Source organism: Aquila chrysaetos, chromosome 20, assembly GCF_900496995.4.
Source record: "Aquila chrysaetos chrysaetos chromosome 20, bAquChr1.4, whole genome shotgun sequence".
NCBI classification, from domain to species: domain Eukaryota; kingdom Metazoa; phylum Chordata; class Aves; order Accipitriformes; family Accipitridae; genus Aquila; species Aquila chrysaetos.
In genome coordinates this window covers 5,233,293-5,259,141 of record NC_044023.1, presented here as the reverse complement: position 1 = coordinate 5,259,141, position 25,849 = coordinate 5,233,293, and the positions used below count along the sequence as shown (strand labels likewise).

At 45.4% G+C, this 25,849-nt stretch overlaps 1 protein-coding gene and 1 long non-coding RNA gene across 7 annotated transcripts in view; both read right to left on the bottom strand.

Moving 5' to 3' along the window:
* The window catches only part of RBM6 (RNA binding motif protein 6), a 61,477-nt gene extending 35,900 nt beyond the window's left edge, over positions 1-25,577 (bottom strand). For 3 of the 6 annotated variants that reach the window (XM_030043534.2, XM_041118639.1, XM_030043538.2), the window contains exons 1-6: positions 25,493-25,577; positions 20,499-20,611; positions 17,104-18,445; positions 16,208-16,297; positions 15,157-15,226; positions 1,766-1,839 (exon numbers count right to left, since the gene is read on the bottom strand). In XM_030043534.2, coding sequence (XP_029899394.1) covers positions 1,766-1,839; positions 15,157-15,226; positions 16,208-16,297; positions 17,104-18,445; positions 20,499-20,542 — 1,620 coding nt within the window. In that variant the 5' untranslated portion in view covers positions 20,543-20,611; positions 25,493-25,577. Of the gene's footprint in view, positions 1-1,765; positions 1,840-15,156; positions 15,227-16,207; positions 16,298-17,103; positions 18,669-20,498; positions 20,614-25,492 lie in introns of those variants that run through there. The other 3 variants (XM_030043536.2, XM_030043535.2, XM_041118640.1) reach the window with 3 other exon arrangements.
* On the bottom strand, positions 8,674-15,145 carry LOC115353733. The gene is made up of 2 exons (XR_003927685.2): positions 11,172-15,145; positions 8,674-9,911 (listed from the first exon to the last, which is right to left on the bottom strand). It is a non-coding gene; the product is annotated as an uncharacterized LOC115353733 (long non-coding RNA).
* Positions 25,578-25,849: the final 272 nt, after the last annotated feature.

Here is a 25,849-nt window from a genome sequence, read left to right as displayed (position 1 = left end):
TCTGCTCTTAACACATCCCAGGTAGAGTGCACAGCTGGGACCATTATCCCCCACCATGAGCGGGGTTCTGGCAGCACCCTGCCTGAATGTTGAAAGGGAAACACAGTAAAAAATTATCCAGCCTGAAGGCCTGTTATAACTGTTGCTGGGGAAGGTCTATGTAAGCAGCAGTTGAACTTCAGCCAGAACTTCTTCACGTGCATGTGCGTACAGTGATTTACTGGGCACCTCTAAGCACTCAGTTCAGTTTAAGGACTGGTGCTTACAGGCTCTTTGCCGTAGCAACGCACCAAATCTGATCAAGTCAAACACCTGTCCAAGGACATAGGGATGCTCCGAACAGGAGAAGGGGTAGAGCAGGCATCAACAACAGGAAAAAGAGGAATTCCCAAATTCCCAGGTATTTTGGAATTGCTCTCACGTAGGGAGACATTGTTTCATGTGAGCAGAATTGCAGAGAGAATATGGAGAGGCATTTGGTTAAAAGGAGTGTCATACATAATTACAGATTCCTCAGTGACAACAAAATAAATTGGGAATTGTAGCAACACTGAAGGGGAAATAAAAGTTGTCACTGATGGCAAAAGTAATAATTAATTCTGGAGCCTTCTCTCCTCTGTGCTCACCACCAACACTCTGGTGGGAATGTGCCAGGCTCTTTCCCAACAACAGAATTATTTCTGTAAAACATTTTTGTAAGTTGCAATACCTCTGTAACTGAAAATAGAGGCAAATGCGAGTGCTTAGTGGGACCTTTGAAACCCCAGCTGTGAAGACTCATTAACTGTAAGTACATTTTTGCAGATGCACAGCTCTGAATCTGACTCAGGACTCTCATGACAGCGAGGCTTGGGATTCAGGTAAAAAGGCTTTAGATAATTGTTACGGATTCTTACTCAGGCAAATTAGGAGGAAGGTGGCAGCAGAAAGGAGACTTAAGGGATGTAGTGAAGGAAGGGGGATCAATTGTTCAGTGTTTTTTCTTGAGTGATCTGTCACCTGCAGTTCCAAAGCACAGGGAGGGTGGTGCAAAATGGGAATCTATGTTTTACCTAACAAATGTTATGCATCTTGCTCTTGTATGGTAGACAACAGCTCTAGCCTCAAATACCAGGTCAGAGTAAAAGCTCCCCTTGGGTACTTATTCACTGGGGATTTAAGCCATTTTGCACTTTTAAGGGCTGAAAATGTTCAGATTTACCAGGTGCAACTGCACGTAGGGTAGTCCTTGTGTTTGCAGCTCCAGCTTGCCTAAGGACAGGATAGATATGGGGGAGACACACAATTAAGAATTTCTCCCACACACAAAGCATATGGAAAAGTGGAGCGTGCAAGTCATAGTTGACTCAGAGCTGCATACCACAGGCCTCACCTACAGTCACATGTGTATGTGTGTGTGCACGCACAACCGGGGGAGGCATTTAATGCTAGCAGAGCTCTTTCCAACTGGATTTCAGTGTGAGTACAAAAGCATCAGGGCCAAAACCTGCATTAGGAGTCTGTCAGCCACCAGCCTCTGACTCTAGCCAGTGGGCCGACATATGCTAGGGAGGAGGGCAGACCATTTGGTGTCCAGCAGCTCTTTCACACTAGCATTTCTAAGCCTTTTACAAGTTTCTGGAAACAACATTTAAACCGCAGTGTTGTGTATAATACAACAGATCTTCCTTTGAATGGTTCAAAAAAAACTCATTGGCTTTCCACCACCCCACCAAAAAAAATATTTAAAAATCTTCTAGCAGCATTGACCGAAGTGTAAAGCAACCTGGTTGGCTTCCATGCATCCGATGGCCTCTTCCAAGAGTGAAAACTCCACGCAGACATAGCCATAGTCGTAACCTGGGGACAGCATTTAAATACAGACGGGAGTCATGTTAGTGCCTTGTCATAAAGAAAGCCACATTAAATATTCAATTTCCCTTTCCCTCCAATGACAAACCCTCTAACCACCACCCCTCTACTCCAGAATGAAAAGGAGAGAAATCAGGGACTAGCTGGATGATGATTAACTGTGCAGTTTATCATGAATGTTAATAGTACAGTGTTCCCACTTCCCCTTACACAACCCAGTGACAGGCACACCCTTCCTTAGGGCAAGAAATAATTGCTTTGTTTTTTTTTTAAAGGCATAGTGATTTTCCATTGCTAGTTCCACATTTTGTGCTACCTTGGAGGCAGTGCTCTCCAAATCAAGTACTGATAAGTCATTTTGAAGTACCTTGCTCCAAATGTACTTTACATGAATAGCCAGCATTTTAATTGGGCAGTATTTCAGAAAGAGCTAACATGATTCCTTTGCCTTTGCTATTTTTCCTTCAACACCTGCTTACTTTCGAAGTTCAATCCCTTGTATTATGAAAAAGTGCAGCGGAGCTGGAATGAGAACTCCAGCTTTCTCATTTTGGTATAGATGTTATTGCACATGTAACAAGATGGTGTGGGAGCTTAAGTTTAGATGCAAGAAACTAGAGAGCCTTTACTCTTCTCACTCCTTGGAAAGCTGTCATCTCAGTCAGTGGCAGAAGGGACCCCCTGATTCAACTGTGTACTCCGGTTACCTGCGCTGAAACGTTATGTCCCACAGTAAAGTGCAGGGTGAACACTATAGAAGCTAAGACCATCCTAAGAGCCATCCTTGATGTTGAAACTATCTCCAGGAACTGAAGCATTGAGGAACAACCTAAAGTCACAACCTCACCCTTCACAGGCCAAGGCCACCTCACTCCAAAACAGTGCTTTCCGGATGATCATGGGCTGACATGCTTCTACATATACAAAGAGGAAAAGGAAAGGCTTGGTTCCCTCCTCCTGCTGCTCTTTTGGCTGGTTAGGAGCGAGAGGAAAGCCAGTCTCCATGTGGACTGTACCATTTTAGGCACCTAGCTGTCCTGGTGAAGAGCTTGTCTCCTCTCCTAAAGATGCATGTCTTAACACCAGTATCTTCAAACCAGGTAGGTATCTGCGTCCTACTGCTTCAGCCCCTCACCTTCCATGGGAGGGTAACCCCACACACACTTCTTTCAGCAAGACATTCCAGTCTGCTGGAAAACAGCCCCCATCTCCCCCAAGTCTATGCCAAAGAACATTTGCTGCACTCTCCAATTTTTCCTTTGCTGTTTCTTTACCATCTTTGTACTTAACCACATCAGAGACAAGGCCATACAAAACCGTTTCATCATCAAACCCTACTGATTATTTTTTTTTATTCTGGGAGCTCTTTGCACACTGTTCTAACAACACAATCCTGACTTTGCACACTTGCCTTTATAACGAGACTCCAATTTGAGTCTAGCTCCTCCTCTACCTCACATAGGAATGTATTCCCCTTCCCCATATTATTTTAGTCAATATAATTACACCAGAGGAAAATTTATCAATCTGGGTGCTTTTCAGCTCAGTGAAAGACAGGCCAGCAGGACGCCATCTGTGGTGGAATGCAGCTAAAGCCTTCTTCCATGAAGTGGGCACCTGGAACTAGAGGTATGGTTTCAGCTGGGAGGATCGACAGAACCAAATTCACCCAGCTGTTCCCATAGCATCCATTCTGCTCTGCAGTTCCAGTCACACTAAATCACATTTTGAAAATGAAGCAGTTCTCTCTGCAGAAGAGAGCTGCTCTCCAGGAGCAGTGCTGCCCCTTGCTGGGAGACTGTTTTGCATTCTGCGCAGACACCTCTGCTACTTCACAACACAGCGTGCACACTCACATGGTACATTTTAAAGTCTTATTCAAATCCAGAACTCTAGTCACTTCTTTCCCTCCTGTTTAGAAAAGGGCTGCATGAATGATATTTGTCAGCCTGTAAGGCTCCTGATTCCCCTTCATGGAGAGGATTTTTGAAAGCTGCTGCAATCAGCAAGCCAGGATCAGAGCGCTATCTTATGTCCATGTGCATAGGAAGTAGGGGGTCTCCTGACAGACAGAAAGCAAGATTGCAGAATTTTTCACTCTATTTGCTCTACAGCGAGAGGCAGTTTACGTCCCAGTCCTCGTGAAGTGAATGAGTGGTTTAGACATGGATTTAATCCAGCATGACACAACTGAGAGTGCAACACTGGATGTTATACGTAGATACAAAAGCTGAGATGCTTGGAGGAATGTACACTAGAGGATTGTTCCAAGCATTACATGGAGACAATTAAGGGGAAGACCAGCACATTTCTCCTTCTGCACTTTCTTACCTCTGCCCTCTCCCACCAAATTCAACCCGCCCTAATAAGCATAGCTGCAGTAACATGTACAATGAGAACTAAAACCAGAAACTGTGCCAAAAAGCAGCTTCAGACCAGATGTTCAGCTCTTGTGGTCAGGTTGCAGAAGGACGCAGCGTTCTGCAATTCACTACGAGCTGTCCTTGCACAGACAGCACTGAAGTAGTAATGCAAGAAGAGAGCAGCCTGGAGCCTCTGCTCCACCCCAAACCGCTGATGAAGATCTGCGGGGGCTTGACATTTTCCTCCACCCCCAGATCCAGCCCTTTGCACAGATCTGACAAGCAGGCTCAGTATGTGAGAACTACAGAGTAACATCAGCCTTGGATGGTATGCCCCCCCTGCTCTGTCCCCCTTCCCCCAGGTCCACCAGAGACTCCTTCCATTTTAGACCATGATGGAAAGGAGGCCTGTGGAACAACAGTGCTGCTATAGAGCACCTTCAAAACACACTGCTTGCTGATTTTTTCCATGATCTGCAATAATCACATTACACAGAGCACAACGCTTGAAAAAAAACCAAGTGACTTCAGGCTAGCTCTAAAAGGGAAGCAGCTAAAGAAGCTCCTGCCACCAACTGTTGTGCCTCTTCCCTGCCTCCTCTGTAGGGCTGGTTCAGCTCTTTGTGTCAGCTGCTGAGCTTGCATATTTTTATTTCTGAAGCTTTCGGGCAGTTTGCCTGTCAGAATGTAGCGGTTCAGCTGCTGTTAGCAGAAGCAGGACAGGGGATTTTGACAGAGGCACAGGGCCAGGCACTTAAGGGCAGGAACTGGCACAACAGGCATCCCAAGGTAAACTGTCCTCCCCTTGTGAATGAGAGCACCCAGACACCCACTGGTATTCTTCAGGTCATAATAGTAAAACCAAAGTGATCAAACCAGCACAGCAAAATCACCAACCAAAAAGGTGGCCCAAATTCATATGCAAGGTTTCACATGAAGATGTAAATCCTGGTATCTTCTTAATTCGATCCTTCACTTACTGATTAATACAATACTACAGTTTCAGGATCCACAAAAAAGTAGAATGGAACAAGAGGTGCTTTATGTTTTGGCAGAAGTACATCTAATCAACACAGACTCTCTCAAAAAGGAAAGAGATCAGTATTTCCCCCCACGCAACCTCTGAACGTGTTGCAGCATAGTTTCACTGTCCAAATGAACTCTCCAAGAGGAACAGTCCTCCAACACTTGAACTCATCCAGATTTTGGCCCCGGCATAGCCTTTAAACATGCATGTCCTCATCTCACCCTGTGTTTTAGGTCAACTGTGTAAAAGGACTTCTCTACCTTATTTAACTACTTCCTCTCAGCTGCGCAAGTCTACAGTACCACAGGCTGTATATGATGGGTAGAAGGAGAACAGAAGGAGAGCATGCACATAAAATCCAGAGAACTTCTGTTTTCCCTTAAGTGTTTCTATGTATACACAATCCTTTATGGATGTTCCCAAAGCAAGCTCAGTTGTTTTCTGCACTGAAAATGGGCACGATCGCTTAATACTTAGGAGTAAGGACACATGTAGTGCTCCAGGAAGCTGTTCTGCAAACATTTGAATAAGGAATATCTTGCCTCTGAAACAGATGTGTTTTAGTGAAGTGAATTTTGACAACAAGTAGCAGGTCCCTGTTAGCATGCCATGGTTTGGCTAAAAATCCTGAAAGCCTGACTTAAAATTACTGGGTTTTGGCTTCAGAAAAAAAGATCAAAGGCTTGGGATTTAAAATAAGACTTGTTTCTATACACACATGGTTTCTACTGAACAACTGACACATAGTAATGTGTTACTTCATGATAGTTTGTTATGTCAAAGATCTAAATAAAGGAAAACCATAATGTTGTTCTGATAGCGGCTCTAAGCAGTGTGAAGACATCAAAAAATATCTCTGGAGTTTTAGGAGGCCAAATGAAAAGATCACATAACGACAGCAGCCCTGTCTATGCCAAACCAAAGATACTTTTGGAAAGAAGGCATGATGGCAACATGACAAAGGCATCCAATTTGAGAGGTGATCCAGCTCCTGGATTCTAGGAACACGCATGCAGTAAGTCACATTACTGCCCGCCCCTACAAGCTTAAGGCATTAGGTAACCTTGTCATAGAATCATTTAGGTTGGAAAAGACCTTTAAGATCAAGTCCAACCGTAAACCTAACACTGCCAAGTCCACCGCTAAACCATGTCCCTAAGTGCTACATCTACATGCCTAACTCCATGGTGAACCGTCACCTGCCTTCTCAAAAACAACCACTACAAACGCCCTGTCTGCTGTGGTGCAATATGAACATGTTCTCTCTCCTCTGGCCTGTAAGGCAAGAAGATGGCCTCCTATTAAAGTAACTCTGTATAACAGGTTGCCAAAAGACACTATGCTAAACTGGACAGCTGGGCCAGCTGCAAACGTGGTGGAGGTCCCTGCATCTGCCAGATGGGGCCAAGCAGCCTGAGGGCAGAAGACCATAATGATGGAGTCTCCATAGGCAGAGAGCTTCTCAACCATCCCAACAACAATTCACTTGTGTTTTTTTCCTGTAGGATGAGACAGAACTACCACAGAAGAAAAGCATCTGCAGTTTTGGGCACTCCTAGGATGCGGCGAGATAACACATTAAAGCAGAGCCATGGCCAGCCTGCTGAAGCAAGGACATTCTTGCTGCATGCTCTCTCCAGAGACAGCATGGCAGAGCAGAGTGCAGGTGGGGAAATTCTCTACAGAGTTTCATCCATGTTAGAGAAGAAAGTTCTATTGCTTCAAAGACAACTACAGCATAAAGTATGGAGTGAATATGAAAGACTTCTGCATCCCTTGAAGGAATCTCACACACCGACCTTTGCACAGCTCAGGCAGTGGAGACAGAATTTTGCACACTGTTCTTGGAGAATCTGTTATTCCTTGGTTGACAGTAAGAGCCACCTCATCTGTGGGACATTTTGGCAACATGCCCATAACCCCATGCACAAGTTTTTCTGTTTCCTCTAAGGAAAGATGCAGATGTAGGTCATCCATACTAAAGAGTGAAAACCTGTCGTGGTTTAACCCCAGCCAGCAACTAAGCACCATGCAGCCGCTCACTCAGTCCCCCCCCCACCCAGTGGGATGGGGGAGAAAATCAGGAAAAAGAAGCAAAACCCACGGGTTGAGATAAGAACAGTTTAATAGAACAGAAAAGAAGAAACTAATAATGATAACACTAATAAAATGACAACAGCAATAATGAAAGGATTGGAATGTACAAATGATGCGCAGTGCAATTGCTCACCACCCAGCTAGTCCCCCAGCGGCGATTCCCCGCCCCCACTTCCCAGTTCCTATACTAGATGGGACGTCCCATGGTATGGAATACCCTGTTGGCCAGTTTGGGTCAGCTGCCCTGGCTGTGTCCTGTGCCAGCTTCTTGTGCCCCTCCAGCTTTCTCACTGGTTGGGCATGAGAAGCTGAAAAATCCTTGACATTAGTCTAAACACTACTTAGCAACAACTGAAAACATCGGTGTTATCAACATTCTTCACATACTGAACTCAAAACATAGCACCCTACCAGCTACTAGGAAGACAGTTAACTCTATCCCAGCTGAAACTAGGACAAAACCTCAGCACAAGAAAATACTGGAAAACACAGGGCCTTCTCTGTATCTCTACACTATTACAGTGTACTATTATTAGCAGGCATAATACACTTGATGCTTCCAAGAAGCCAGGAGCTCCTGAACATGCACAGTAGTGGCTGTATCTGTGCTTATGCAGTGAGTCCTGCCACTGCAGTGAGGATGGGCAACGGCGTAGTGCCTTCCGTGGTGAGCAGAGAGAATAAAGCTGTCCGCACAGTCTGAAAACTTGGAGGGCAACACCGCAGCACGGCAGGGAATGGCAGCAATCTATCTATGCTAACACAAGCTCAGAAGCCAAAACCGAGAGCTCTCTCGATACCAGCTGGTGGATTCTGAGCATCCATAAATATGTCAGATCTCTTTACTGCACAGATAAATTGGTCTTCAGAGCTACTAAAGCTGAAGAGCTGTACCAGAAAAGCTTGCTGTTGAATACTAAACAGGACGATCTGCAACAAGCCATATCCCCAATTCCTTTCAAAGGCCAAGCATTTACAAGCCACACCTGGCTGCTGGAAAGAGGCCTGTCACTTCATACTGTCCCTTTGTATAAAAAAAGTACACTCTTACGCACTCATTCACGACAGCGCTGCAGAAGAAAACAGCACTGAAACCACAGGATGTGAAACACAGCTATATTCTGAAAGGTAGAGCACCACAGTCCATCCTCCCCCCTCCATTCAGAAAGGACCTGCCTGAGATGCCCTCAAAGGCAGACACATGCAGCCCCATAAACTACAGGAACTACAACAGGCAGAGCCCCAAATAGCTGTCTACCCTTCCTGGCCCAGAAGGAGGGTAGTTTGTACAGCAGCACAGAGGAAAGGAGGGAAAAACCCACAACACTAAGATTGTACACACTGTAGCTTTATTAAAGACAAAGCATTACATTATATTTGTACAGAAACCTGGAATCCAAGGAAGGCTGGAGCCATCACAAAACTCCAGGAGAGGACTGGAAGCTGCATACCTGGGAAGGTGTTGCAGACAGAAACTTGGTTTTGAAGTGCTGCTAATATCAACCTGGTCTCCAGGATGTATCATCTGTCATTTAGCAGAAACGACTCAGAAAAGCAATCGATGCAATCATGTCAGCACACTGTGAAAAGCCTTGAAGTTTTGTTGCTGGAGATGCAAAAAAGGTGAGCACATTTGTAAAAATGGTTACAGGGAGAAGGATTCTGCATGTCAAAAGGCTGTGAGCATGTTTTATGTATGAATGTGTTTGTTGCCTTTTCTGTTGAACAGGCCCTATAACCCTGAACCAAGGTTGTTCGCTATCACAAACACCGACTTAAAACAGATTTGTACTTCCTATTTCCTAAGCCACCACATCACAGATGAGGAAAGAAGGGCAAGAATGCCTTTTACTTCCAAAAGACAATGCACTACTGCCATGAAATCAAGCAAGGCTAGCCAAAAGCCTACTGCCCACACAGCTGGGAAAACTGGCAAGGACTGGTATTGATGGCCATGGACTAATTCCAACTAAGTGCTTTTTTTGGTCCTCACCAGACTATTCTGGCTACAAAAAAGAATCAATTGTTTCATGCACATGATGCTGAAGATACTTCCCCAGCTTCTGAAAGGTGAGCCCCTGCAGACTGAAGAACTCTGCTGATGAGCGGGTGATCTGGTCATGCCTCAAGAGGAAACTCCATGTGCTACAGCATCTTGTGAGCTCACGGATGATCACTTCAGCTCTCAACAAGTGCCCAAGATCTGCATGCCCTTATTTGTGGCTGATGCAGTAGAGTGGGCCACACAATCTTCACTGTGCAAAGCATCAAACACAGCAACAGGAGATTACTCTTCCTGTGGTACATCAGCACCAGCCTTGGTGGTGAGCCAAGCTGTCTTCTGTATAATTAGCACAACAGGTGAGATGCACCTCTGTGCCACAGTGTGTATTAGAGATCTCACATCAACCCACAGCATCTTTTTTGTACCAAACCAAAGAATTTAAGTCCTTGTGGGATCTACTCCTAATCAAACTCCAGAGGGTTGGTGCCAAGCCCTCTTTCTGAGGAAGCCACTAGCTGGCCAGAAATCCACCCTTCAGAGGGGTTTCCCCAAGGGCACTGCATCACTCCTGAAAGGAAACAAAAGGTCTCAGTTTAGCACAGTTCTGCTGCACACTTCCAGAAACATCCCCTCCCCATGCAGAGCAGCAGCTCAGCTCTCCAGCCCTACCTATGGTTGGAAGCTGCAGCACGACAGCACCCGTGGCATGCAGGAGCTGGGGGTAAGCACAGTATTTCACCAGTGCTTCTGACCTCCAAGAGCATTTCTAGCCCAAACCCCACCCACATGTACAGCTACAGTGAGGGAGCTAAGACTCAGTTATACGTGGGCCAGACAAATGCGTAGCCATGCCTGCTACCACAACAGGAGCTCTGCTTTAAGGAAGAGGAAATCCCACTGCCTTAGGATGCACTCCAGCCATGGAAAACGGAGAACTTATCCCTAGTATGGAGAGGTGCACCACTCAAAAATCTGTACTGATTTTTCCATCATTAAGTGTAAACTTTTGGACCTTAGATTACGAGTTTTAGCAAAATGCAACACTAAAGAATACAATTTTAAATTTCAGAGGCTTCCTGAAATATTTCTGAAACTAACAATTCACTGTTATGATATAGCAGATAAGACAGCACTTGGAGGAAAAAAAAAGAGCACCTTTTAAAAGTTTATCTAAGGAGCTTATTAATATTTAACAGGGCAGCAATGTGGCAGAGCTCCGTGACGACAAGCAAGGTAATCCAGTTTCTTCTAGGGCTTGGCCAAGACACTTTAAGTTTAACAAAGGGAGGGATAAGGGGGGCAGTTCCAAGCACCACATAAGGGCCGGGTCTGGAGAAATGGAACAAAAATTAAATGCTAGTGCAAGAAGGTGGCTAAGCAAGCAATAAAGTATGTTTGGTGCCAATAGTACTTGCTAAAAATAAAGCTTTTCAAAATAGAGCAGGCAGCTGCCATGAAGTAGCTTCTAGGTTAGTCACATTTTCAGGTTAACTACATTTCCTGCATCTACCTCCACCACAGGAGGATGCCTGTCCTTTAGCATCAGCCACCTGTATCCATGTGGACATCCCTCTGGCCCCAAGCACTACTGCTGTTCAGAGAACTCCTCCCTGCTCCAGTCATCCCATTTCCATGGCTGCTTTGCTCCTCAGGAGCGCAGCATCGCGCTCCACATCCCCACCCTGGGTTCAAAAGTGAGTATTCAGAAGGGTCAGAAGTGGGTTAACAAACCCAAATTCCCAATTTCTGAAGTGCTGCGTTAATTTAGAGGGTACATAAAGGGGCTGGGGTAGACCTCACCACTCCTTCTGATCTCAATCCAGCTCACCTGGTCCCTCCAGGTCTGCTTCACAGAGCTCCTCTCTGCACATGCTGCTCTCCATCTCGGTTAGTGTGTCCATTCTCCAGCAGGCTCTCCCAGCTCAGCAAAAACTCCTCTCAGTTCCCCAGATGGGCTTGTAGAGTAAGCTAGAAAAGCCTCATGGGCTGCCAGCAATTTCTCAGGCTCGCTTTCCCTGAACAGCTTTTCCCAACCGGTGGTACTAACCCTAACATGAATCCTGGTTGGAAAACACATGTTCCAAGCTTGTCCCACTGCAGACTGCGTCCAGGAGAATAATTTGAACAGGAGGCTCAGAGTAGGCTTCATGTTTTCACCTATTACTTGGACATTGTTGCAGCATCTTTTAAGGGTGAACGACTCATCATAAGCAGCCCTTTAAGACAAAGATAGCTCTGTGTGCTCTCTTCTCCAGGCCATACATGTGTGTTCAGCCAAAGAGTTCTGTGCATCTCAGACACTCAAGATGATATCTCAGACTTGGCTTATGTTTGACATTAGTCAGGCAAGTAGAAATAAAGCTTGATGAGAATCAGGGAGGAGATAAGTTTAAAATATGATCAAAATCAAAACCAGGACAAGGTGTGTTCATGTTAGATTCCTCAAAGGTCAAAAGGTATTGGTTTCAAGTTCCTGGCAGTCAGCACCAATGCAAGCGCACAGACAGTAATTAGGGGAACGACAGACACCGTGCCATGAGTAGGCTGGTGCTGTTACATGCTGCACTAACAGCTCCACAGGAGGCCCACACTGTAAAGCCACATGAAAGCCTTGACCGCAGCAAGCAGAAATAAGTACCTTCAGATGGGACTGGGGAGCTCATAAGCCATTACTGACAGCCCCTTCTCAGAGAGCTGCTGACAAGTCATCACCACTAGTATCTACCGAAGCAGCAGCACATCCGCGGCTCTGCCTCCACATGAGGCAGCAAGAGGCACCAGTAGATACTGCATACTAAAGCAGTCGATGGTCTTTGAGAAGATTCCACTATCACCTCAGGGTTAACCCTTTGTAATGATTAATTGAACAGACATGACGAAACACACTTCAAAAGGCAAGCTGAAAGATAAGCCAACAATCTAATACAGTTATTTCTGCCAAGGCTTATACACTGCATTGGAAGAAGTCCTCTTCCCCTCACAAATGGATCTGATACTTTCAGTCTGAATATACACACATCAATTCAAAAATCTAACTGATGGAAATTACAAGTTAACCTTGTGTATACTAATACTATAAAGTCTGACTTCGATATTTTATCATTGGCTGTAAATATATGCCTTTTTGATTTAAATAGAATTACTATGCCATTTCTTAACATCTCTCCTTTCACTACCTTGTTTAAAATCTAGCCACCATTCCAGTCTGTGGGGTTCAGAGACAAAATAACCTAAAGAATAAACAGCTTGCATGTGTACCAAAATCACACCAGGTATATTAAGAACAGTGTTCCATGCTCAGCACAACCTTCAGTGAAAATATGCTTCCCTTAGCACATACGCAGTATGTAAAAAGAAAGGGCTTTATAAAGAAGTTGAGCTGCTTTTTCCAAGAAAAATCAACCATATATTTTCCCCCTAAAACAGAAAGAGTCTTGTGAAAGCTCATACAGTGGAATCATCATGTTGAAGCTGCTGAGATAAGCTTTATGATAAGCATTATCTTTTTTGTGAAACTGATCCGAACCTCACTTATTTTGAGTTAATTGTGTGTTATTTGTTATGGTTGTTATTGTTCTCCAACAGCTGCAGGCATTCTTCTCTCAAACACACTCAACATGCATACTCATGATTAATGTTATTTTTAACATTTCTGGACAGCACTCAAAAATATACAACCCACTCAGACAGGCTTAGCACGCACTCTTCTGAGCCAGGCTGCCGTCGTCCCATTGAGCTGATAACAGCAATGCAGCCACTGGGCCCAGGTGTACCCAAGGTGTAATCCAGCAAGTTTGCTTTTAATTCTTATGAATATTTACATACCCACCCCATCATAAAAGCATTGTTTAGCCCATGACTGGCCTCTAGTTTCAAACAGGCTTAGCTTTTCAGAAGTTAATATGAATTCAATTTCACACACTTCTCTATAGGATGACCTAATGCGAAAAGCTGGATTAAATTTACTACAGCTTCTAGTTACTCAATTTGAAGAGGTTTTCACAATTCAGGAAGCTTTTACTGTCCTAGACGTACCCATCTTGCATAAGAAGGATCAGAAAGCTGTTTAAATTAGCAGCTGCATTTGCAGCCTCAGGACATAATGCAAAACGAAGTCTTTGGAGCATCCACGTAACCTAGAATAGTGCTACACTGCTTAAATTACTGATGTTGACTGGACAGAGTTAAAGAACAGCTTTAAATAGCTCATAAAATATGAGCTAATTTTAACTTCATTCTTTCCCCTCCCACAATGGCCAGAAAAACTTAAAAAAACCCCAACTTTGCAGCCGAGGAGACAGACTGAAAGAAAATGCAGCTTTTAGAGGGATAGCAGAAAACTGCAACCCTCTTATTACATGTGACCACCAGCAGATACTAGGGCTTCTGCATGTAAGTTCAGACACTGTTTCTCATCCTGAGTAGCCTTTGAAATGGGGAATGGGAAGGAGGAGACAACAGTTCTCTAATGAGGGCAGTAAGTCCTAATACCATACACAAGAGACCTATGAAGAGATTCCCAGTTCAAGTTGATTTATTACTGAAACGTGATGTGTTTCAGGAAAAAAAAAAAAAAAACCACAAAAAAACACTGACAAATCACATCAACACAGGTTAAAAACAAGTATGTTGCAATTATTGGGTTGCAGTCAGTGTTGTGCGGGTGACGACAGCCATGCTGTACTATGCTTAGAAAAGAGGAAAGGAAGCAAGAAAGATTGACTGTGTCCCTTAAGCCCTGCTTGTTGGGCCAGACCAGATTATGTGACACAGGGGTGTTCTTTAGTTCAAAGGTTCACGAGAAGGTTGTGAAATCTCCTTTGACAGCTTCCAGAAACAAAAATATACTTGAGAAATACCCAACTGCCCCAGTTTCTCTCCCCAGCTACTAAACACATAGGAAGCCTTTATATAATATATTGACATCAAGAATTCCAGCTGCTTCACATGCAACCCGTACTGGTAATAGGAAAAAGCACTGATGAAGGTAGAAGCCTCTGCTTTCCTACGTTTAAAAAAAAAAAAAAAAAAAAACCAAGAAAAACCACAAACAAAAACCAAAACCAAAACCCCAACGGTTTCCAGGTATTTCCTACAGTATTATCCAAACCAATCCCCAGGACTCACCCTGCATTTCCTACCATCGCACATCTTTGTTCCAGTACAACTTTCTCACAAAGCAGCCTTGTAAAATATTTCTTTCTTCAGAATCCTATACATACTGATCAGAAGTACAGCAAAACTTTATTCTTTGAATGAGGAAGAGCATCCAGACCCAGTGTTTGGATATTTGCTTGTAAAACTTACTTTTTCTTTTTTTAACCTGTCTTCACGTCTAAGAAGGGTAACAGTTTCATGTTACTGAAGGAGAAATGTTAGGATGTATCAGGTTTCCTGAGGACACTGTGCAGGACACGTTCCACAATTAAGACCATCTCAAAAACAAGATGTAGAACAATCCAAAAGGATTTAATAATAATTTTTAAAAAATCTATTGAGGTATTAACCTGCTGTCCCATGTCAGTATTGACCTTATTCTTGATGGCTATTAGAACAGCCTTACTGTTTTTCCTGCTGCTCCTACATCTCTCTACAGGCACCAGGACACATGCTTTACCTCCAAAGTAGCAGTGAGCACAGCCATCAGTTTTGAAGACAGGAGGACAAACTACAAAACTCAGTGGGCATTTTCATTCAAAAATACCTGCAATTATGTCACCAAAGATTTTAACCAAACTGCCTAAGTGAGTATTGGTGTAAAAAAATACCCTTTTGTAAACTTGAAACTAGAAGCACTGGAAAAGCATTCTCACCTGAACTGTAATCTTTCAGTCGCAAGTCCTTCACAGGTGTCCCATCAGGCCCTCGGAAAGCATTGAGAATCTACAGGAAAACCAAGATCCACTTCAGTCTCCAAAACCAAGCCTCGAAAAGTGAAGCACTGGCTAACGTACATTTCTTTCTCCCCAAGACTTCTTTTCTTTCTAGTTACAAACCGACACATTTTACTGATTAAGTTACAGCAGTACCTGAGAACTGTTCATTGAGTTTTGGGAAGTATTTTTGGTGTTTGTTTAAGCACCATTTACATCACAATTCAACTGTGCAAAGGTTTATTATGCTGGTCTCAGCCAGACAGTTCACCTCTGATCCTGATCTAAGGTCAGAGATATCTTAGTGCCTTTAAGAAAATCAAGGGACATGGGGTGATTGTTCTGAGTCTTATCATCCTCTGACGGACAAAGTTTCTGCCAGGAGTTCTCCAATATCAAGCCTCAGAAGCTCTGATCATAACAGCTAACTCCAGCAAAAACTATTGCATGTAGGGGTTCTCATGTCTGGAAATACCACAAAAAAAAAAAAATCCTAATTCAAAGTGGAAGGTTTTGGAAAGGGAGCTTCTTTCACCTTGTAGCCTAAATTATTTTGGGTTGTTTTTTTTTACTAAAATCAGCAGTAGCAGCAGACATCTTTTCCATCTTTATAAGATCTCATTTAAGCAATTTCAAGTAACTAAGAATGAGCAAATTCACTTTGACACTACACAGTTACCAAAATGTAGTAACAAATTAATAACAATATTTGGTATATATAAAGCAATGTTGGAAATAAGGCAGGTTAAAAAGAGTCTGGAGTCAAGGCTTTTAGCCATCGACACCCCACACGTGACTGCAGAAAAACTTATCACTTCCAGACTCCCCAAAACCCGGAATAATCAGATAAAAGATAACATTGCAATGACTTCTAAATCTGGATTTTCCCCTAGGAAAATGACAGACCATCTGAACTACATTAACCAGGCTTAAAAATGTTACTTTTAGAAACCCTTGATAGAAGTTTTTGGGTTAAAAACATCCCACTTACATCATCCTTTGTGGCAGTTTCAGGCACTCCTCCTAGCCGAATGAGCTTGCTTGGCTTCACGTATTTGGGACAGGTCCGGTAATCTTGGTCCTTGAGTTTACACAATCAAGATGTTTTTTACAAATGAGATACGCTAGCTCACAAGATACACAGACAGTAACAAAATAAAGCAGGGTATAATTCAAAGGCAAAGGCCCATAAGCAGACTGGCTCAAATCTTTAACCACAGCACTGTTTAAGATTCAGAGCTCTGGAGGACTAGTATTGCTAGATTCTTATATGCTCATTGAGCTGTACCATGAGATCTAGGTGCAGGAAAATAAAACAGGCAAATCGCCTCTCTCTGCTTTCCAGCAGTGGTAGATTCAAATTCAACAGTAGCTATTAACTCAGTAGTTACCGTTACCTTCAGATTTCAAAGTTAACTCTGAAGGAGAACAAAGCATGCATGAGAACAGCTGTACTGTTCTACACAGGTCCACCCAAGCCAGTAGCTTCTCTCTGGTAGTGCTCATAAGCAATGTCCAGGAGAAAATAACATAGAATGGTTACAACAAAGTAAATTCTAATATAACAAAATAAGTTATTCTGTATACTATTTCCCCCAACACCCTCCCTCTGTCTGGTCATATTCAACTTGGGGACTTCCTGTACCAAATCTGGTTCTACGTATTTAGCAATTCTCAATTGCTAAATCACATTTCTCTTGAGAAGAAAGTATTTCTGAGATAGAAAGGCTGCCCATTAAAACAACCTTGAGCCTGAGGATGATCTCGGAGAAGGACAGTGAATTAGGATAGAACTGATGGGATATGAACAGAAGACTCCTTCCCAGCTCCTTCCATTCTTTGGCCAACACGCATTTAACAGAAACATCAATTGACAAAACTACCTACCTGAAGGCTCTTATAGGGCCTAGAATCTTTGCTGGGTTTTCCTTCTGAAAAGGACTTGCCATGTTCATAATCAAACATCTGATGCCCTGGCAGCCGGTGATCCACATCGCGATACTCGATGTTTCGGTAGTCAGTATCTTGCCTTCCAAGGAAATCCAGGCCACCTTCACCCTTTAACCCAAGATCAGAATCGGATCTTTGCTGCTGCTCCCCCCCAGAAAGCTGCTGCTGTTGCTGCTTGTTAGCAAAGGTCTGAGGTTGCTCCTCTTGGTCCTGAAGAGTGGGAAGAGGTCCACGGCTATTTTGAAAATTGTGTGAAGTGTCATCTTCAAGACCCAGTCCAAGTGATTCCTCTTCTCTGGCTGGTGCTTCTGAATGTTGAAATTCTCCTTTTTGGCTACCAAAGGGAGTTCTATCTAGACCAAGTGCAGACTCCTCTCTCTTGCTGGTGCTTAAACCAGAGCCCTCTCTTTCTGCTAAAGGTACAGTAGATTGGTTGCGCCTAAAATCTACAAGGCTTTGATCCACGGGAGGCATTTCCCTATCTGAAAAGTCCATAGGAGGAGCCACATCTCTGCTCCTAAAATCCTGATCAGATCGGGACCTGTGCCTGTTTCTGAAGTCTGACGATGGTGCATTTCTGTTTCTGAAGTCCAAATCAGAGGTGCCCACACCCCTGAAGTCCAAATCAGGTACATCCCTATTTCTGAAGTCTGAATAGGAATGCTCTCTGCCCCTGTAGTCTAACTCAGGCACATCTCTTGCCCTGAAGTCTGCATGAGATCCATCTCGACCTCTGAAGTCTAGATCAAAAGACCCCCTTCCCCGGAAGTCTGATGGAGGTTCATCTCTGCCCCTGTAATCCATATTATGTGCTTCCCTATCCCTGTAGTTCATACGGAATGTCTCCCTGTTCCTGTAGTCCACTGAAGGAACGTCCCCACCTCTGAAGTCCATAGGTGGCCCTTCTCTCTCCCGGAAGTCTCCAGAATACATATCCCTGCCCCTATACTCAGAAGAGGGTGGCTCCCTACCTCTGAAATCCATCTGAGACTCATCTCTGCCCTGGAAGTCAGATGGTGGGAAATCTCTGCCCCTGAAATCATGGTGCCCCTCCCCGCCTCTGAAGTCACTACGTGGTCCATCTCTAGCTCCAAAGCTGAAAGAAGGTTCCTCTCTGTTGGCAAACTGAGGATTGAGGAGGCCTGTGAGTGCCTGGATATCAAAAGGAAGTGATTCTCTGCCAGAGAAGTTGCCAGAGTGTCTTTCTTGAGCAAGACTATCAAGGGAAGGAGGATATTCCCTGTTCCACCCGGGAGCAAACCTTTCTTCTTGGCTCCCACTGTAGAAATAAAGACAGTATTATTCATAACGTGCTTAGAGTCTGAAATCTACACAGCAGCACATTCTTCTCTAAACTTTATAGAGTTGTGTAACAGTCTAAGATCCGCAGAAGATATTGATGTTTGGCAGTTTAAGATGAGGCAGCATACGACAGATGTGAGAAAGTAAACTTGGGTGCTCCCATTTCAGCACAATTTCCAGAAGCACTCAACAGGGAATACCTGCAATATTAATGGGTTAATGATGGTAGCAATCCACATAGTCCTGCACTGCACACAGCTCTGCAGCTGTTCAAGGTTCCACCAGCTGGTGTGTTTGTTTGTTCATTAGCATCACCAGCACACGCCTGCAAGGAACCACTTGAGCTTAAGCTCTCCGGGCAGTATTACAAACAGCTAACTTAACGCGTCATCCTGAGGCACATAAAAGCAGAGGTTACCAAACATGCTCTATTAACATACTACAGAGACTCATTTATGCTTCCTTGTGCTGGAGTCTAAACTGGCAAAATGCTGAAAGCTATCAGTTCAGACTTCAAGGATGCCTCACAGGAATATGCCAACAATCAACATTCAAGATGATCCTGTGCTCGTGCCTCCAGACTGGCTGTCTTACACCGAGTTTACAACACTATAGCTATGAGCTCTCCTGACACCTGCATAAAACCACTCAGGAAGAGGTTTCCTCTTAAGACGGTTTTTCAAAACCCAGTGAGGTTTGGTTTTTTTCTTTTGAGATGGAGCTACCTGATTTTTCATCTAAGAGAGGCTCCAATACATATTAAAAAAACCTGAATAATAAAATATCAACACATTTTAAAACAACAGCAAATGCTACCCAAATCAGTGGTCATTTCCTTAGCAACTACAGCAAGTCATGTTGTTCTTCAAGTTTCACTCCAGAATCACTCACCAACAGAATGCAAGGTGACATTTGCATAGTTAATCAAACCATATACAGATTTCCTAAGCTACACGCCCCTGTTTCACCACCACGTAGAACAGTAATTAAAACATGGTTCAAGGTTAGAATTCCCCACCCAGCACAGTAAAGAATGATGCCAATAAAATCCCCTTAAAAATCAGCAGGACAGCACTACTGATATCATCACATAACACAATCACTCCCTCATCAATACCGTTAAGACATGTTCTGGAGGATACTGGTTTTCAGAGCTCAAATGTCATCAGCTTTCTCAACATGTTACAGTTAGACAATAATTTGAAGTATTCTTGTTGCAGAAACCTAAGGTATGCCATGAGGAAGTACCTTTATCATGCTGGTATTCAAGTAACTGAGGTGGACACATGAGCAAAGGATGAAAGATTTATGCACAACAGAGGAAAACCCTAGCTTTTGGTGCCTCCATTTTTATTTATTTTTTTTTATACCCGGAGCCCTCTTGCAAACACAGGGCCTAGTAACAACCAGAAGAATGTAAACTAAGCAAAACATCAGGCTGTGCAGGTCAGTTGCATATGAATGTTTAAAACAGTTCCAGTGACATTCAAAAAAGTCTTACAAAGGAGTAGCACCAAGAACATGGGGATATACAATCTACTTAAACTCATGGAGAGAACTAAACTCTCACAGTTTTCATAAAATCCTGTGTGCAATGAAAGTGGCAGTATTTCTGAAGTTAAGGCAAGCACGAAGGTTGAAGAGAATCAACATCACACTATTAGGCACTTCTCTTCTAGGTCTTAACAGTGCATAGCACCAAAATCCATATGGCATATCATCACCTTAGCTTACAACAGCTAAACTAAGCATCGCTAGAAAAGGTGGTGTGGAGAAGGAATAAAAATACTAAAAGCAGCTGTTGTTAAAAAAAAAAAAAAAGAAATTAAAAACAGAAATGCAGAAAGTTACACTGTCACTTAACGTGCCTATTCTTTGGCAATCACACCTAGCTCCACACAGACCTCAGAACTTTTACCAAAATAGTCTGCTTACGGGAGGACATGCAGAAATACTGACAGACAGAAAGTTCCTATGGCTTATGGTATTTAAGAATGTTGCTGAAACAAACTGTACATTCAAATGCTTACCGAAAAGATCCCATTCTGTTGCCTTGTCGATGGTCTCCCCACATTTTTATCTTGTCTGGTACGTTTCCAGAAATGGTTAATTCACTCTAAGAACACCAAGACAGCACAACCTGCTGAATAAATAACATGACAATAAGCCACAAGGCAAAGAACACATATCACATAAGAAAAACACTGCTGGTTAGAAGGGGCATGAGTAACATCCAATCAGGATCCACAAATATACAAGACCACACTCAGGCATGAATGTATTTAATTGTTGCGTTTCTCCATGTTCAAATTTGCAAGTGTCAAATGACTTCTGAAATCAAACTGTCAATATGGGTGGGCAAACAATTTGATATCTGGTTTGATTAACATAAAGCTTTCCAACATACTGTGCTGTCTGACACTATTTGGAGTGCAGCTAGATTTGTGAGAACGCCACAATCTATAAACAACGAGGACCGCTGCCGAACAACAGTTTGTAATTAATGTTTAATCCAAACTATTTTTGCCAAAAGCTCTTTGCTGTTCGAGGAAACGATCACTACCATTGGTTTACTATGGTAACTCTGCCCTCAAAAGTACATAGATAACAGAGTAGGCTTTGCCAATAAATCATTACAGGCACTGTTCTCCAACGCTGCCTTCATCAAGCTGAGTGCCGCAAATAACACTTGCCTCAAGAGAGTTCTAAAATTTCATCCACTTCCACCAGCGGAGAAGGTGAGGATTTCCTGGCGATTGCCAAAGCCAGGACTTGAAATGGGAACTACTTCCAACCCAAAAAAAGGTTGCAGCAGAGCATAAAGCAAAATGAGACCATCAGGTTGCTAGCTACCTCAAACCTACTCTGGCTAGTCCAGCTGCAGTGGTTCAGGAGGGCTGCCATGCCACCAGACCAAGGTTAGGAGACCTGGGACTCACATGCTCTTACAAAGCAGCTCAAAAGCAGGATTAAACTAACTGCAGTGGTTAGGTGGAACAGAAGACAGTACAGTCAGCACCAGGCCTGTCTAGAGCAGCTGATGTTGAAGAAAAGCACACAAGATCCTGTTTCTTCTCATTTCCAAAGGCCAGCGCTGCCGTATGGGTGGCAGGTTGACAGAGGTTATGACAGACCTTACACCAGGGAGCGATTCCAGATGCCGCTGCCAGCAGCCGCCTGTGTCAAGGAGCTAAATGGAGCTGCCCTGCCAAGAGGGACTACCCACTGCTGCCACGGTCCATCACCAGCCGTGGGAGCCAGGGACAGCAAGGCTTGGCAGGCCTCAGTGTGCAAGGGTGTGATGGCTGATGAAGGCAACCTGTACAACCACCACTGATCCATCCACTGTAACACCATTTCCAAACAAACAGGTTCATTCAATTGGCCACTCAAGCCCAAGAACACTGGTCTCCTCACGTTTTGCATGGCTCTTGATGCAACAAGCACCTCCCTGGTCCCAAAGATTTCCTCCACAAGCTCTATCATTTTTTTTCTTTCTCAGAGGTGAATCTAAGAGAACTGACACCGCACCCTCCACAGAGAGGACAGGCAAACAGAGGTGGTTATGGCAGTCATCATTACGGGTGGCTGTCATCAGCCAGTCCTTTTATCTATGATCTTTTGCAGCCTGCAGACATGGTGTTTCTTGTTCTTCCCTTTTGGATTTCCTCCCCCACTCCAGTTCTCATTAAGTCAACAAGCTCACCGATGTTTAAAAAAAAAAAAAAAATCCTTTGCCAGCTAGGAAATGTTTGGATATAATGTTCAAATTATCAGACAGTGAAAAAAATACCATTGGACTGATATCAGGCCTGGCATAGATCAGCAGAGCCATGCAGCAACATCCATGAGTATGAGGTCATGGTTCAATAACACAGGCAGCAACACTGGCTCTGACAGTCCCCTGTTCAGCCTGATACGATTTGCTCCCTCCTCTCTGCCTTTGGCAATGCGCAATGTGTTAGTTGTGCCAACTTGTGCTTTTCTGGGTCTGCACCACAAATGACCCTCCGAAGAGAGTTATATTCAACCCAGGTTATTTCAGCAGTACGGTTTACTACCCAGCCCCACAAAACAAGGTGACAGCAAACTGCAGGACAGGGACAGAAACTTCTTAGACTGGCTTCCACCAATGCCAAGATCTCCTGAAGGTACACCCTGCTACAACTGCTCCAAAAGGCGCACGCTGTGATGAGACGCCATCAGGACTGACCCTTCAGGTAATAGCCAGCTCAGCTCCCACCTCCCTGCTCACAGGCAGACGCTGGGAGACAGGTCAGTGTGAGTAAGGCTGTTTGCCAAAGACACACCAACAGAGCCTGGGGCTGGGGCCAGGCCAACAGCAAAGCACGGCAAAAATCCACCCTCAAGTGCTAGGAACTGTGCATCAATTAGTTTTGCCATAGTTCAGTCACAACCACACATCTGAAGGAGACGGCAACAAAGGACATTTCAGAGTGACACAATAACGCAGCCGCAAAACGCACAGCATGGTCCAGTTACTCACAGAGCCCAGATTCAGAGATCTTGTAAGACAATAATTAGCTGTTACAATGATACTGAATATTCAGGAGGGCAGATATGCATACTGAAAGTACACATTACGTTTCCCTCCTCCTATCCCAGCTGGCTCTATTTCCTGGTGGCAAAGCCTCAGCTCCAGTGAAGATACAGAAGGTACAACTCAAAGGAGGGGAAGCTCTTTTGTGGTCTTAGTTCCTCCAACGACCGGTGGTCCCGCAGCCCTCTCAGCAGACACGTGAGACTGATGGAGCTCTGGACAATCCCTGGCAATTACACCCAAGGACCTCCTCAGGCCCGTGCCCCTGCCCTCCTCAGCACACCCCCAGACAGCCCAGCGCCTGGCACTGCCGCTCAGGGGACATTCCCAGTTCCACTTTCCAAACTGCACGTGTCAAGCCTGACAGCAGACTCTTCCGGATCTCTTATTTCAATTTACATCATACTATGGTAAAATAATGGCATCGTACATCAGAATTGTGCAACTGAGCCAGACTAAGAAGCTGGCCTTCTTAAGGAATAATTAAAGATTTCTGGCAAGGGGCAGAGTGAGGAATGCCAGCACAGTCCTCGAGCATCCCCTCACCAACTTACACCCAACTTTGCACCTTGTTTTCCAAATCTGGGGGGAAGAGAGGAGAAATTGGTGACAGATTAGACAAGGTGAAGTTTCAAAGAGATGCTATTTTCAGAAAAATACTCCAATACTCACAACTTCTCTCCAAACAGATTTTGCCAAGACTGCCAGACTTGGTATTTATAGACCACGAGAAAATCAAACACATAACTACACACAAGACTATGCTTAAAGAACAGAAGAAGTAATTTGCTGCGGAACAACTTTCTGTGCCTAGTGAAGTTTTTGTAAGGCTGAAGAAAGGAAAAAGCCACTGTGAAATTCAAATACTACAGGAGGTACAAAAGAAAACGTTTCTCCAAGCTACGGAAACTGCAAGTAGCCAAGAAAGCCTGTTATTTCCAATGTTAAAGTTGAAGATGTCTAATCCAGAAGTGAAGAAATATCAAAACCGTGTCACTGAAGTTTGAAAGCAGAGGGAGAGAACTATTTCAGCTCTTCCAGGTGTCAGGCTGGAGGTTTGGACTTAAAAAAGGGGATGTGTGTGCTTTTCAGCTGTATGATACTTTTAAAACCATGTATTAGAAACAATTAGGTGAATTTCTAAACACACACACTCCCATTACTATCCTGACCTTGCCTGTCCCAAAGGATTTCACGAGCACATTCCCAACTAGGGAGTGTTGGGAGAGACTTTCACACCACCAACGCCCTGCTGGGATAGGAAAGCGTATTCCACCTTCAGCAGTGTTTCCAAAATTAATACCACACATCAGCAACACCACCAAACTCTTGTGGTGCCAATTGTTTTAAAAAACAAAACGTGAGAGGTCAGTGTTATTATTCCCAGTAGTTCACAACCACTGCATTACCCAGCCTCTACCTGCCTCCAGCATGAGCCAGGCCACATCCTGCCTCCACCTAAGCCTTTATTTACAGTCCAAAATCCCATTTAGCCCATCACTGGGGATTACTATCAGCTAACATGCTCCCAGCGGCAGCCCCAATCACCTTTCTCTGCACCCCAGCATGAATGCAGCCCACTTTTTGTCCATCCCTTTTAAAAACACGAGCATACAGAGACGCTTTTCACGGAAAGGCATATGACGTGGTGCGAAAGAAGCCCTAATTTTGACCAGGGCCTCACAATAACACAGAGATACCCAGAAACACCACAACCACTGACGATGACACAGAGGGCAGGCCCCAACGCTCGGCACAACCGTGCGGGACACCCCGCGGTACTCCCGTACCGGGGACCGAGCTGCCCAAGCCCACGGCCCCTGTCCCAGCTGGGGCGCAGGGCTCCGACGAGGAGACTGAGCCCACAGCCGGCCGCGGAGCCAGGACCCGCTTCCTCACAGCTCGCAGCCGAGGCAGCCCCCCACCTCGGGCTATCCCCCCATCTCGGGTGACCCCAGAAGAGGCACAAAGACCCCCCCCCCCCCGTCCTGATGGACTCCACAGGAGGAACCCCTTGCTCCTCTATCCCAGGTGGCCCCTAGGAAGGGCCTCCCCCCACACACACTCCTCTACCCCGGACAGCCCCACGGGCAGACACCTCCCCATCCCGGGAGACCCTCAGGAGACCGCCCCCCCCCCGCCCCGCCGCCCTCTCTCGGCATTAAGGGAGACCCCCCCCTTTATCCCAGGGGATGCCCCAAAAACACACACACCGCCGACCCACCGCTTCCCCGTCCCGGGCGGCCGTACGGGAGGCTCTGCCCCGCCCCTGTACGCCGGGAGACGTCCCCGCTCCGCTCCCGTACGCCGGGAGATCCCCGGGAGCCGCCGCCCCCGCTCCCCCACCCCGGCGGCCCCACGCCAGACCCCGCACCCGCGCTCCCCTCCCCAGGCAAAGGCCCACGACCCCCGCCGCACCGGGAGGCCCCGGCCGGGCCACCGGGGCGGGGGGCCGCCCCTCACCTTCACCGCCGCCGCCGCTCCCGCCGCGCCAGGCCCAGCGCAACCACGGCGAGAAACCGGAACTTCCGCTCCCCGACGCCCCGCGCGCGGGGCACCCTGGGAAGCGGAGTCCGGCCCCCGCCGGCCGCCGCACTACCGCTCCCGCCATGCCCCGCGCCGGCGAGGTCTACGGGCGGACTCCGTTTCCCAGCGTGCCCCGCGCGGCGGGGCCGGCGCGGCCTGCCGGGAGTTGTAGTCGCGGAGGGGCGGCGGCGGCGGCGGCGGCGGGGAGCGGGGAAGCGGGGGCCGCCTACAGCTCCCACGGTTCCGCGGGGCCGGCGGCCGACCTTGGGGCGGCGAGGCCGGGCCCGGGCAGGC